The sequence below is a fragment of the Falco punctatus genome (genome assembly GCF_963210335.1).
Source record: "Falco punctatus genome assembly, chromosome: 9".
NCBI classification, from domain to species: domain Eukaryota; kingdom Metazoa; phylum Chordata; class Aves; order Falconiformes; family Falconidae; genus Falco; species Falco punctatus.
In genome coordinates, this window is record NC_137589.1 from 42,634,487 (window position 1) to 42,648,951 (window position 14,465).

The following is a 14,465-nucleotide window of genomic DNA, read 5'->3' on the forward strand; positions in this document are numbered from 1 at the left end:
CAGTTTTTTAAGTAGTATGATCTTTCCTTTGGTGAGATGGTTTGGGAAGGAGGTGGTTGGCACCTGCATCTTGAGGATCTACAGTTAAATGCAACATACGTGAAAATAATTCATTTGAAGCAACAGCATCGGTACAGGCACGTTTGAAGCGGCTGGGTGTTAACAGTGTACAGATCTCTGCAAAAAGCAAACCCATCTCTGGGTGGCCCTTTCGGCTCCTCGCAGCCGTGGCGCTGCCAGGCACTGCCACCCTCCGCCCGGCGTGTCGCTGAGCCAGCCTGGGCAGCGGTGGCTGTGGTGACAACGTCCCTGCTGTGCACTTCGGGAGCGCTTGCTTTGGAGAAACACATCGTGGCAGAGGGAGAAATAGCCAGACTGGGTGTCACAGAGCTGGTTTTCAGGATAAACTGCAGTTCATAGAAGAAGGGCCGGTTTCCCCCACAGCTGGGCTCCCCTTGGCCTTCCCCACCGGTGGAGGCAGCCCCCCCAGCTCCCAGCCGTGGGCCGTGGTGTGCTGCAGCCCCAGCAGCGTGGCACGGGGCTCCCCGGCGCACAGCAGCCGGCCCTCGGTCTGTAGGGCCACCGGGAGGGCAGGGCAAAGGGGAGCGATCCTGCTGTGCTTTTCCGCATCAGGGAGGGTGCCCCAACAATCCGACATGGTGCACACCAGGGCCTGAGCAGGTATTTCTCACAGCTGGCAAGAGCTCAGTCTTGCGGCACGGGCAGGGTGTGTAACCCAGGCTCACCTGGTGCAGGAGTAACACAGAAGTGTTGGGCAGGAGTCGGCCAGGTAGCGGTGCTGGGCAGCCAAAGGGGACTGGAATATGTTTCCTTGCACGCATCCTCCACCGTTTGATGACAGGTCCCTTCCCTTCAGCAGAGAGCTTTGAAACATAAACATCTACCTGCCTTACTACCAGGCTACAAGTAATCTCATGTTAGTTGAACGTGATAAGCCATCACTTTGTTAGAAAACAGATGATTTTACAAGTTACTTTATGTTTCAGGTCCTCAGTATCGGCTGGAGAAGCAGAGTGAACCTAATGTCCCAGTAGATTTAGACTGTACCTTGGAGAGCCAGAGCACTTTGGAATTCTGCCTTGTCCGGGAGAACAGTATGTTTCCCCTTTTCACTTTTGCTCTTGTAAATTGCTTAAACTCACATAAGTTATGTATTTTGGAACACAAGCTGTACTGTCTGGGCAAGTAAGTTTTGACGAGACTCTCTTTCCTGAGACACTTCTCAGTTGTGCCAAAACACTATTCCAGAGGGAAATGATGGATTTCATACCTTCTAGTAAATAGTCTGCATCCTGTTTATCGCTTCATGATTAATCTTCTTCTGTTAAACTCTGCTGTGTAAAGTTGTGACCAACCCTGAAAAACACTGGAAATACAAAACTTTTTCTGTCGCAGGCATTGCTTAGTGAATAAAGTGGTTGGTCTGCAGGTTTTGCCACGTCAATATGGCTGTTAGAGGCACTAATTTTTTTTCTAATAGCATCTAAAGAAATTAGCCATGCAGGTGTAACTAGAGCGGTCTGATGGTTTTTAAAGGTCTAGACAAATAATCTTCTCTCCAGCTATGCTCAAATATTTCTATTCTGTTAATTTTTTTAAGGTCCTGATATTATTTCCTGATAAATTTCTTTACAAGAAATTATATGAAACTTTAAAAAAAAACCAAACACTTGACATTGATTTGTGTTTGTCCTCTGTAGCATTTTGGTCGATCCTTCATTCTTCCCAACAGTCATGCTCTCAGTTTTGGGGCATTTTTTCATTCTATTTTAATTCAGATGTAAAAATGTTGATTGTACTAATGAGGAAGCCAGCAGCATTCAAGCTGTCAGCCAAAACCATGCTCAGTGTGTTTGCTGCAAACAATCGTAGTAAGAGCCTGTTTCAGTAGTAAAGTTTTTTCTTTCTTTACAAAGATTAGACCTTTCCATTTATGCTTTTTGTCCATAGCATTTCATACTTTATCCCAGAATGAGAGCAGAGCATCCCCAAAGTTCCTCCTAATTCCAGTGGCGAGTAGTAGGCTCTGCTCCCATTTAAGGAATAGCAGCTGCCACAAGCTCACTGGTGGTACGTCAGCGCTGGAGCTGAGATTAAGCACTCACAGTTTTGGCTGCCGTTCTCCGCAGAGTGGGACTTGCTTCCAAAATGATGCTCCTGGTTAATTTCTTCATAAAATGCTTCTAAGAAACCATAGGAGAGGATGCAGCAGAAGGTGGCAGGGCTGCTGTGCATGAGGAAATGGAGCAATTTTAACCTCGCTAATCAAGTTGCACTCTTCCACAAGCCAGAATTCCCCGATGTCTGCATCTATCCTATTATTTTTGCATCAATTTTTAATCTATGAAAAGATTCACACTTTCAGAAGTTTTGCACGTTTTGATTAGAAGTAACATTTTTTTTAATCCAGGCTCTAGAATTAAAGGTATATTGTATATACTGTATTTTTAACGCATTTTTATCATCTGCAGAGGAATCCATGCTGTGGCTCGTAGCTGTATCTGCTGATGCTCCTAGTTCTCATGAGTGACTAGGTTCAGGTTGCACCATTACTTTAATAGTAAATGTCATAAGTTTGTAAGTGCTTTAGCAGGAGGTATTCTGTTCCGCATGAGTAGTGAATGCTGCAGGAGAGCCACAGAGGCCTTGTCTCAAAAGAAATGTCAGTCAGTAACGTTGAGGGAACACTTTTCCCTTTCCCTGAAGTCCTTGTGCAGCAACTGCTCCACTTCCCTCCTAGGCGAGGGGATGCCAAAGCAGCTCCTGGGCAGAACAGAAGGCTGTAGGATAGACCTCTGGGGCTGTGAGTCAGAAGTACGCTAATTTGTGAGCTCTCCTGGCCCTCCTCAAGCACATCGGTGGTGCTCGTGGCTGGGGGCCCTGGCTGGGATGAAGATGCCCCCGGGATGGGGAGCGCCCTGGGCAGGACCCTGAGGGCTGCCCCAAGCCCCCCTGCTCCTGCCCTGCTGCCACAGCATCCCATCGGTAGGTGGTGGCTTTTTGTCTCATTCATGGGTGTTGGGTTTATCAGCCAGCACCTAGAACATGGAGGAGCAAAGGCAATCCAGACTCTTTGACTCTGTGGAGTTCAAAAGCAAGTCACTGGTTTAGTTTGTTCAAGGCTGGCAGCAATCCGCAAAATAATAGATGCTAACGTGAATTCTGTCTCTGCTGCTGTGCTGGTTCTGAGTGTTCTCCGAGCTGATACCAAACTCAAGTAAGGAATGCAGGAGAAATCTTCTGCATATAGTTTTTCCCCCCAAATGTGGGTGAATTTAAAGCAATCTTCCATTGTCCCTGCTCGGGGATGTATGTGGAACACCCGTGCGGTTAACTCTCTGCCCACATAGTTCAAGGACAGCGCAGTATGTAAGATCAGCCATAATTCATGCATTGTACAAAGCCTGGTTCCCCCAGTACGGAATAAGAAATTGGATTTTGTAGTGCTTAAGGAGCTATCTTTCGGCATGGCATTAGAATAGAAATATTGACAGTTTTGCACTATTAATAAAATAATAGCTTGAAAACCCTAACATCAAAATGAAATATTCATTTTGTGCATTTTGTTTTTATTTGAAATACTTTTAGCTTAGATATGTCAGTCAGGGAAAACTCTGTTATAACAGCTATTATTTGTAAATGTGCTCTTCATAGTCTCATATTCATTTATAAATAAATATATATGTATGATGCCAAACATCTGCTAGTAAAATAGCTGCCAGTTTCCTTCGGGCAAATAGAAAGTTTATATTTCAGGGTATTAAATGAAACAGAAAACTTTCCATTATTAAGAAATATGCACAGAGAAATCCCCTATCTATCCAGTGCTTACTAATAGCATTCAAACGAATAAACTGTTTCCAGTATGGCAAACTTTCTAACTTGCACTAAGATTTATCTTTAAACTAAAAGCTTGCACTTTGTAACGTGAAATGCTTTTATGTATAGTAGCAAACTGTTCATGGCTAATTTAGTTTTATTCTTACCATCTTACTTCTGGAAAGTTCCTCTTTCTCATTTTATCATTAGATAGTAATTAGTATTCAAGGGAAATTGGTGTTAATATATTAAAATTGGTTTAGTGCCTTTAGACCTGTACCAAAGCCAATGTCTTATTGGAAAATGTAATTGGGGACTCTGTGTATGTAATTAATTGTATTACAATTAAGAACTTTCATTAAGCAATATACTAGCACATTAAAGTAATAAGGGACATTTTTGCAATGCAGTTAACTTTATATTTTGTTGTTTTATCGAGGAAATACAGGTTCACTTGCTCTTGAATAGTCTACATATGGCATTTCAATATTCTGATATTACTAATGTGTCATTTTTATACATCCTCTAGTGCTTGCAGGGGTCCCTTTTGGATAAGGCTCCTTCTTTTCACTTCTAACTTATTTTCAGACTCGTGCTTCCAGTGCCTGTCGTTTCATTACCGTTTGTCTCATTTGAAAATTAGGATTTTCTATGAGGAGATTGGATTGAGTTACTATACAGCTCTGTATTGCACAGTAGTTCAAGCACTTGAACAAAAGTGCCATCTCTGTACTGAACCTGATTTTCCAAAAAGCTAAAGAAAACAAAGCAAAAAGCCCCAGCAACAGAGTAAAGATCTTAAACTGTCATTTCCAGCCTGGGAAATGTGTCAGTTTTCTGGGTGACCATCAAACCCAGAGACTGCAAACTAGTGCCATGACTGTGACTTCTAACACACCATAGTGCGTCACCACAGCGGCCAGCTTAAAGAGTAGAAGTGTGGAGCCCTTGACACCAGGTTTGCTTTTTATTCAGCTTCTATGGGCAGAAAACACCACTCCGTTTGGGTTTTTTTCAAAGGAGGAGGCTGTGGTTTAATGTTCTGTATGGTTTTGCCACACAAGCAATCTGAGCAGCGATGGAGAGCGGTCAGGCTGGCTGGGGTGTCCCTCCACTGGTAAGGACGGAGGAGACCGGAGAGTTGATAAGAATCAGAGGAATAAAGAAAAAAGCGATGTAGCTGAACGGAATGCCTGCCTTTGGTATGGGGTCTCCCTCCATCCAGCACCGTGTGTTCTCCCATGGTGACCGGTTTTAGGGATTTAAAAACATTTCCATGAGATCGTGGTCAGCTGCACAGCATCTGTGGTTCTGTCTGGGAGATTCCGTGAGCACAGGCTCCCCATGCTCCCACTGACCGACCCCCACTTCACTGTCGCCTCCCTGGCCTTGGGGTTCAGCGTTCAGCAGCATGGGGCCACCTGCGCGGTGTGCGCAGCCCCCAGCACAGACCCCAGCACAGCTGGGCACTGCCCTGCCAGGGGGCCTGGAGCTCCGGTCGAGTCCAAGCAACTGTAACGAGTGGAGCTTCTGGAAGGTGGTGGGAGGCTGTTCCCCAGTTATCCAGGGCTGGCCTGGGGCTGTGGCAGCGGGGGAGCTGGCCCGCTGCGGGCAGAGGCACCGGCTGCGCGGGCAGAGGCGGCACCGGCTGCGCGGGCAGAGGCGGCACCGGCTGTGCGGGCAGAGGTGGCAGTGGCTGCGCGGGCAGAGGCAGAGGCACCGGCTGCCCTGTCCCTGCCGGCCCGAGCACCAGCCCCGCTCTGCCCCGCACACATGCTGCCCAGGTGGGGGCAAGGCTTGCAGAGCCGTGGCCATGCCACGGTGCAGGGCAAGCAAGAGTCCTGCGCAGCCGTGCCACGCATTTTTCAGTCCCTGGCGTGGGGGGAAGCACAGGCTTCCCCTCGGCCATTCTTTTCCTGCTCCACTCACGGATTTTCCTGCCCAGCTTCTCCAACAGTTAAACCCCTGCCCTGGGCGCGCCTCCCCTGTAGCTGCGTTTTGCACTTCGTGCAGGTTCTTGTCTTGTGCCTTGTTCATCCCACACCTGACTCCAACTTTTTTCACCTTTTCTTTCACAACGTGAGTCTTAATTAGGTAGACTATAAGGTAAAAACGCAGAGGTCATTGCAAACTGAGTCTCCATGTCGTTGTGTGAAGGAGTTTGTTCCTGGAGGAGGATTCTGTCCCCCCCAGGACCAAGTGATCTCTATGCCAGCGGATCCATATTGCTGGGTCGGCTCTTGGGCTAAATAATAGACCTGGAGCATCTACTTTACTTGATTGTCTTCCCGAGCAGAAGCTTTTACATTCAAAAGCCACACTGTGATCTCCATTACAAATACCCTGACAGGCCTGTAAATATTTGACAGGTTTATTCACAGCTGCTTGCATGTGGAAAACATTTTTATGATTTTTCCCCCAATCAGCTGGTGGAGATGGCTCTTCCCTCGCTGCCGAACGCTGGCAGTCTCGCAGACATCCTCACAGAGCTGCGGGGTAAGAGCAATATGCCAAGTTCTGCAGTCAGGTTTTTCCCTGCAGGGCATTTCTCTCTGTTGTTACTGATATTACTGCTATTATCCAATGCACCCTCAGGGGTCTGCATGTCTTGCCATCTTTAGACAGATGATCTGTTTTGATGGTGGAGTTCCTGGCTGCTCTCCCAAGAGCAGCAACTGTAGAAATTCTGTAAACCTGAATCCATTCACAAAGCTTCATAAAACAAAGTCGGCAGAGGTTACAGATACATGGAGGATCTGAAAGGCATCCAGAGAAAAGTCCTGCTGTTTGGCTGCTCCGCTGTGGCGGGTGATGCTCCTGCAGTTTAGATGCTGACACGGTGCTCACGATTTTGGTTGCAGTGACAGTTTTTTCCCCTGGATGTGATCTGGCAGGCTGCTAATTTTTCTTTCCAATACTTTTTTTTGGCGGTGTGAAATCTGAGAAGACTCAGCTTGGTACTAGCCGGTGAAGTGGATATTTAGCGTTCCCCCTTTGCCAGTAATCAGTGTGGGTGGTGAGGCTGGGGCGGCTGGAGGCTGGGTGGGGAGGCTGGGCACACAAAGGCAGCAGAACCTGTAGAGCATCCTGTGAGTCTGGATCTTGTGCAGTCTTTTAAGAACACAGGAGTTGCGGGTACGAGGTTAATATGTTGCTGTTCTTTGTGTTATTTCGGAATTTCTTGCTGCTGCCGGTTCAGTTTGTTGGCGCTAGCCCTTCTTCACATGCAGCGCTGTACGTACAATGCCGCTGCGCAGAGCACTGCCCATTGCACCGAGGCGGGAGTCCAGGCACCCACCGCGAGGAGGCAGCAGGCTCAGCCTCGGGGGTGTGCGGGGCTCGGGGTTCCTCTGCCACCCCCCGCCAGCACTGACCCCCGACTCCCCTGCGGGCAGGGGCAGGGGGGTGCCCAGGCGTAACCGCACAGTTCCGCTCTGCTGCGGCTCGTATCCCAGCACAGTGTGCCGGTGTCCCTGCACGCTGCGGGGACAGGGCTGGCCGCATGCCTGGGAGCTGCTGCCAGGGCTCAATGGGCATTTCACAGGGATCCGTCAGTGGAAGAGGGTCCCAGTCCCTGCTCTCGACGACAGGGCAGCAGTGCCATTGCCATCCTCCTGCTTTGTTTTCAGGCACCACCATGCCACAATGTCTCAAGATGCTTTTAAGTGCACCAAAAAGTTTGACATATCTCAGTGTATCTTTGAAGTACTGCAGCATGAGGATTTGACATGATACATTATGATAATCCATAGTATAGAGACACTAACACAGGGGTCTTTGACAAAATACATTGTAATGTCTCCGAAGGAGCCATTACAATTTATCTTGTCATTCTGGAGCATAGAGTGGTTGCAATGTTAAGATGGCTCTGCATAAATTCACATGTAGACTGTTTCATTTGATTTTTGGAATTCTTTCAAGTCGAATGGCACAGCCCAATTTGTAGCTTAACCCTTTGCTGTCCCCCTTCCCTGAGGACAGGTCCCCGGTCGCGTGTCAGCAGGCTGTGGGACGAGGAGCGGTGGTGCTGTGCCGCGGGCTTACCTGAATAACGTCTAGGAAATGGGAATCTCCTACTGCATGCTCTCAGCATGGATTTTGACTTGTTTAACAGCAAATGCTCACCTTACTTTGACGCAGACGTGAAAGATACTTATTGCAGGCAGTGATGTTGGTCACTGGATTAGCAGAGAGGAAGGGGAATGCTTTCAGCCAGCAGGAAAAGTGCTGCATGCTCAGGTGGGGTCTTTCTTGTCTCTCACCCGCATTTGTCCTGCGTATGGCCAGCACCCCCACAGCTTCTCTTGCCGAAGCAAACGCACGTGCTTCTGCCGCTCCGACCCCCCTGGTAAAAGGCAGCTTGCTTCTGCGTCAGCGGGTGGGTCTGAGACAAGTGCAGGGTTTTCCTCCCCTGGCAGCTGTGGCTTCTCCTGGCAAACCGTCCCCTTGTCCTCTGGGCCCAAACGTGGAGACCCGCTGCAGCTTCCCTGTGAGCTGGGGTCCCTGCACGGGGTGGGAAGGGTCAGTGTGGGAAGCGTTACGTGTTGAGGCTGCTCCAGCTGTGCAAGTCTCAAACAAAATTATTAACAAAAAATCTGACAAGGTCTTAGCCTGCTTTGCTGGATCTTTAAGACCTGTACTAAAATTCCATCATCTCATCTTCCCATTATTAAAATTTCAGCAAAATATAAAGTTTTCATTAATCTCCTGCCGCAAATGTAGTACTCTGAACTGGCAGTTGATTCAGCTTTTAGGACTACATTAGCTGGGATATTAAAGAAAACGTGTCATTCTTCAGTATCTTCTGTAAGAAGCTAAATCAGTTTTCAAACATATTTATACCACTTTATCTAACAGCATCTGAATGATCGTTCAGGGCTGAGATGGTTTATTAGCAGCTGGCATAGAAATTACTCTGCGCAAAATTATATATCGCATTATAGTAATGTTTAAATTGGTGTTAATCCAACGTCATAAAATGTAAAAAAATCTTTAAAGCGTGTTACATTTTTTCAGTAATTGGCATTTTGGCTTAATGAGATGTTACCTTTTATAAAGCCAGTACCTGCAGTAGTAATGAGAATACTAATCAGTAAATAAAGCGTAGCTTCGTCGCTGCAGTGCTGAGATCAGAGCGCCCGAGGGGCTGGCAGCGCTGCAGCAAGGTGCCAGCGTCACATCCCACCTGGGGGGTGCTGAAACAGGGGAGAGCCGTGCTGGGGCATCCGTTGGGGGCAGCACCTGAAAATGCTGCCGAGGCTGGGGGCAGGCCCCCCCTTCTGCCCGGGGTGGCGGTCTGCGGGTGTCCTGGTGAGGGTCCCACTGGCTCAGCCCCGGGTGATACTGGCAGTCCCGGGTGTCTCGTGCCACCTGAGAACCTGCTGTGGGGACGCTGCATGGCTCTTCGTGTGGGACGCAAGTGTGCGTCGGGACGTCCTCCGTGAATGGGGGGGTTTGCCTGTGGCCGGAGGGTGAGGATTTCCTCCTCCCAGAGACGTGAACTTGAGCGTTTTGTTCTTTCTTAAAAGGCCGCCCGCAGCTGCAGCCTCGCAGCCGTGCTCACATGCCAGCTGAATCCTGTGCCATATTTTAAACCTCTCGTTCATTATTGTTGGCTTGTTTTGCAGGTTCAAGAGGAGAAGAGGTCTCGGAGGAGGACCCTCAGATCGATATAGCTACAGTTCAGGACATGCTCAGTAGCCACCATTACAAGTCCTTCAAAGTCAGCATGATCCATAGGCTTCGATTCACCACTGATGTTCAGTTAGGTAAATCAATCTGTACTATAACGCTTAGGAAAATGGAACAGTTCAAACCTTTGGCCATCTCTAATAGCTGACTGTCCATCTCAGACTGTTTTAAAGCAGTCATTATCATGTTGGTCCATTTTATCGTGGAGCACATCACTTGAAAGCGTTGCTAGCATTTCAGCAGTTAAAAAAAATTGCTTTCAGTTGAAAATACTTTGGTATTTTTATTATCCACAATCAGCTAGCACATGTTTCTTCTGAAAGAAGGCCATTATTTAATGACCTCATCTCTGGTTTTCAATCTAGACTTCCTAATGGAAAGCGTCTTGCCAACTGTTTTGTTATTTTTAAATGAGAATATGCAAAATTAGGAATGATTACGTTTTTCCTTTTCTGAGACTGAAGGATTTTAACGACCAAGTGGAAATTTGAGGTGGAACAAAATAAAACTAGCATTCTCTAAAGGTTTTATATTGTCCTTATTAGCTTTCTGAATGCTTTTGAAAACCCGAAGGCCAAGGGATGACAGAATCTTGAATTATAAAAGCCCCATTACTGTTTTAAAATGATTGAATGGCTTTTTATCTTTGTGTTTAAATTGTGAAAATTTGATTAATGATGCATTGGTAGGTGACCTGTGACATTCCTGGAAATACCTTCCATAAAGAAATGATTCAGCAGTAAAATATTAAGTGCCGTGATGTTTACGGAATACGTTTATTCTGTAGAAATCAGTGGAATTGTTAAATTTAAACTGTACGAGTTCCTGTATTATTATTGTCACTGTAGTCTCTCGATTCTTCCATCCTCAAACACATGCAAGAGTCTGTTTCTCTCAAATTTGTACAGAAGAGGCTTTCTGAGTTTATTTTGAACTGTCTTGTTAAGGAAGGATTTATATGCTGGTGCTGAAGCAGGACATGTTTTCTGCTTTTGAGCAAACTATCTGGGTGTGATAGTTTGCTTCCAGTGAAGTTTGACTCACTGTATCTGGGAAGTGTCAGAAATGAGAGCTTGAAAAGGTCATGACAGATCACTAAAGATAAATGGTTAAGGGAGAATAGCTGTTAAATGAAACAAATGGCTTAACTTGTGTAGCAGTGAAGGAGCTGACCCTGTCCAGTAGTGTAAGGACCATAAAATTTCCCTTTTATAACAATCTGTGAACTTGTGTAGTTTTGATGGCAGTACACTGACAGTGTGATTTTTATAATCTAATTATTTAAAAAAAAAATCAGAGAAAACCCCAGTGGGATATTCAAAGTTTGGGCAAATGTACAGCATCAAAATCTTTAGGTAAAGTCAAAATAAGGGTATGTTGCTGGGGTTTTTCCTCAATTTTTTAAGGTATTAAAAGAGCAGTGCTGATAAAATAAGCACTGAAGTGCTGTTTGGATTAGGGCTGCTGGGTGTTGATGTGTTCATCCTCTGCCAATGACAGACTGCTCCATACAGTCTGAAATGTAAAAAATTATGTCTAATTTTTTTTCATCGCTCATCAGTAACTGTGGTTTGGGAGCTATTCCGTGTCAGTTTAGCGATGGCCAGTTGCAAAGACTTTGCTCCGTAGCATTTTTATGCTATCAGTTTTATATAGCGGCCATAGCGAAGCGACAGTTTTTCTGGAGGATGCCAAGGATCCCCCATCGTTCCTGTGCTCCTTATTGATGGTATCGATGGTGTCGGCAGCCGTGCAGGAGCATATCGGCTGTCAGGGCAGCTTGCACTGGAAATAGCCGTGTGGTTTTGGGGGCAAGTGCCAGTTTCCCAGGCTCCACGCGGAAGGATGTTTGCATGCGACAGGACCCAGAAGTGGTGGGGAAAACACTCAGCGCAGCTCGTCTCCACTCCCTGCAGCTCGCTCCGACGTCGCGAGACGTACACACGTCATCCAGTTTGAATAGGTTCTGTGCTGGGGTTTATTCCAGTTGCGCAGAGCAGGCAGCGATAGTGTGAGTTACTGTCTGTGTACTGGTGCTTCTTGCAATGCTTTAGCTGTTTCGAGGCCTGATCATTGAATTTGAGGCAAGGCTTAGTGAAAATATTGGCGTAAGCTTGATCTTCTGTACGTTGTTCATAGTTCTTCTACAGTAAAAAGCAATACATAAATGGCCATGGGAGGAGTGACCACCTTTTGACTGATGGTTTTATTACGGTGGAAAGCTTTAGCCGTAGCAGTTTAAGGTCTGGGGGTTTTATGGTTTCACTTACATTGCAGCGTAATGCACATACAGTAGTACTCTCAACGTCTTTACGAAGGTTGTGTCATGTCGTGAAGGAATAAGATGCATTTGCTTTGTGTGGCATTAGCAAAACTAGAATAAGCATATTGTCTTGGAAAATTACTGCTGGCAAGGATTTCAGAAAGAGGGGGGCAGTTGCAGACCCCAACAAAGGAAGGAAGAACAGAGCAGTGTTACTGGACTAATACATTGATGACATGAATGAATTAAAAAAATAGTACAAGAAGCATTTTTACTTGGTTTTTGAGTATGACTAATTTGTGCTGCGATACAGAGACTGCAGAAGCCACATACATAATACTGTTTTGATTTTAGGTTTCAACACATACAGATGGTGAGAACAATAACACAAAAAAGACAACATTCTTTGTCAATGTGCTCTTTGGATGTGTGTGAGCTTAAGCCAGTGATGTCGAGATACAGAAATAATGGATGAAGTATACAGCAACAATTTGCAGATAAAAATAATAGAAGTTAAAGTGTATTTTACATGATAAAAAAAAGATGAAAGAGGAGGAAGTCTGTTACATCCGAGATGGTTACAAAATCCATGCTTGGTGAAGTAGCCTCTGCTGAAAAGATTGATGCAATGGGGAGTGACCTTGGCTTGGAGCAGGAGCTGGTGATGTATGTATGAGCATCTCTCTGCTAAATGGACCCAGATTTGTAGCACTAATATACATGGAAGCCCAGAACCAAACTCAGGATGGCAATAAATCAACAGCCACTTTGGGTGTCATTTCTGGTTTATATTCCACTATTGTTCTATCACTTTAATTCATGTCACTATCATCTGTTCATCTGGAACAGTTTTATATAATTTTCCAGTGGAGTTACCTGACAAATCCTATCAAATTAACAAGGTGCATTAACAGTATTGACTGACTGTGAATTCTGAAGTTGCAGGACCATGCAGTGAAAATTCTTTAAGGGTATTTTCAGGGGTGACGCTCCTAGAGGAAGTGATGGGGAACAACCCTCACACACAAAGAATTTGCACCTTTATTTTTAGAACTTGCCCTGACTTTTTCAGTGAGAAAACAAGAACTGGTAACAGCAGCTTCCCATATTTTCCTTAAACCATGGAAAATGCCATTTTGAATGATTAACCATTACAGTGAAGCAACAACACCAATTTAATACAATCTGTCCGAAATTAAATTACAAAACAAAATGGGCTCCAGATACAGTATCAGCCTGCTCCAATTACCTAGGTCTAGCAGTCCTTGTGTTAATTGGACTCTTGATACAGTGCTTAATTGAAATGTGATCTCTCTGATGTGACGTATGTTTAATGACAAAGCGCATTCCTGGATTCATAGAAGGGGGAGGGGGCTGGTGCCGTTGCCATAACCTGGTGTAACAGCAGGGGTTAAAAGGAGGGTGAGGTGGTGCTGGCGGAGGGGCTGCAGCACAGAGCACGCCGCAGTGTCTGCCCCTTGCTCTCCATCCCTTCATCTTAGAGCGGCACAAAATGCGAACGAACGTGGCTGGCCACTCCTGCAGCTGTGCCCACACTGTAAGAAATGCTGAGTTGGTTTTGGAGGGCTTGGGAGAGCCATTACGTATGTGGCATCTTCTTGTATTTTGTCACACCTCTTAAAAGTTTTATCATCAGCTCCTTTAGGTTTTATTGTGACTCAGATGAGCCGAGCACTGTGTGTTTGAAAGCATCATGGCCAAAACCCTCAAGAGGCAAAAGGTTCTCTCTGCTGGTTGTCCAGGGGTGCAAGAGTTAAATGATGTTTAAATACTTTTTTCCAGTATTGCTTCCTTTTGTTGCTTTCTCATGAGCTTCACCTGTAACTCACGAGTGAAGAAATGTAATTATTTTTTAAGGCTTCACATGACATGAAAAGCACACCGGGAAGTTCCTTCGGTCGTGCCAACAGCAACTAACAATGAGCATCTGCTCATCGGTGCGACATAGCGCAGCTTTTGCTTCGCAGTGCTGCGATGCAGACTGCTGCCAACGACAGCGAGTGTCCCGGGAAGATAAACGTGGATGGCTGGAAATGCCAGCGGGTGTCCCGTGGTGGCTGCAGCACGCGGGCAGCCCCGGCAGCGTCCCACCAAAGGGCTGCCTTGCGCGGCTGCAGGGAGATGCGGGGGCGCGGGGCATCTCCTCTGCGCCATGCCCGGCTCAGCCCGTGCGGCAGGACCGAGGCGCCAGCCGTCTGGGGAAGCCCGTGCTGGGAAGCAGGGCCCGGTGCCCATGCCAGGAGCTACACAAATCCTCAGCTTGCTTTCAAAGCAGCCTAATTAGAGCTGGCTTTAAAACGCCAGCAGTGTAAAAACGCACAGGATCTCTGGGACTGGATGTCTTTGTTTATGAGTATCTGAGTAACACAAAGAGCGTTTCTGTGATGCTGCGAATGGGTGTTGTCCTCTCATGTGGAGGTTATAGTGTATGTGCTGTATAGGAGACAGAACAGGGATGGTGCATGATAGTGTCTGTTACGTATAGTACTGGTGATGGAAAAATTAGCGGTGTATTTTATAAATCGTTCCACTTCTGTAGCTACCGCTTCCAGAAACACTCTGTATGTGTTGAGAAGAATATTTTCTGTGGTACTTCTTTCTTGCTGGCATGCTTATGCAGGAGAATAAAATGCAGATTATCAATGTGGCT

The 14,465-nt window shown here is 46.3% G+C and overlaps 1 protein-coding gene and 1 long non-coding RNA gene across 4 annotated transcripts in view; both read left to right on the forward strand.

The window, feature by feature from the left end:
- MAPKAP1 (MAPK associated protein 1) overlaps positions 1-14,465 on the forward strand; it is a 107,598-nt gene that overhangs the window by 77,827 nt on the left and 15,306 nt on the right. The window contains exons 8-9 of one of the 3 annotated variants that reach the window (XM_080401422.1): positions 1,008-1,115; positions 9,468-9,608. In XM_080401422.1, coding sequence (XP_080257548.1) covers positions 1,008-1,115; positions 9,468-9,608 — 249 coding nt within the window. The remainder of the gene's footprint in view (positions 1-1,007; positions 1,116-9,467; positions 9,609-14,465) is intronic. The other 2 variants (XM_080401424.1, XM_080401423.1) reach the window with 2 other exon arrangements.
- On the forward strand, positions 1,122-9,461 carry LOC308069328. Its single transcript, XR_013930345.1, has 3 exons — positions 1,122-5,457; positions 5,503-5,526; positions 5,557-9,461. It is a non-coding gene; the product is annotated as an uncharacterized lncRNA (long non-coding RNA).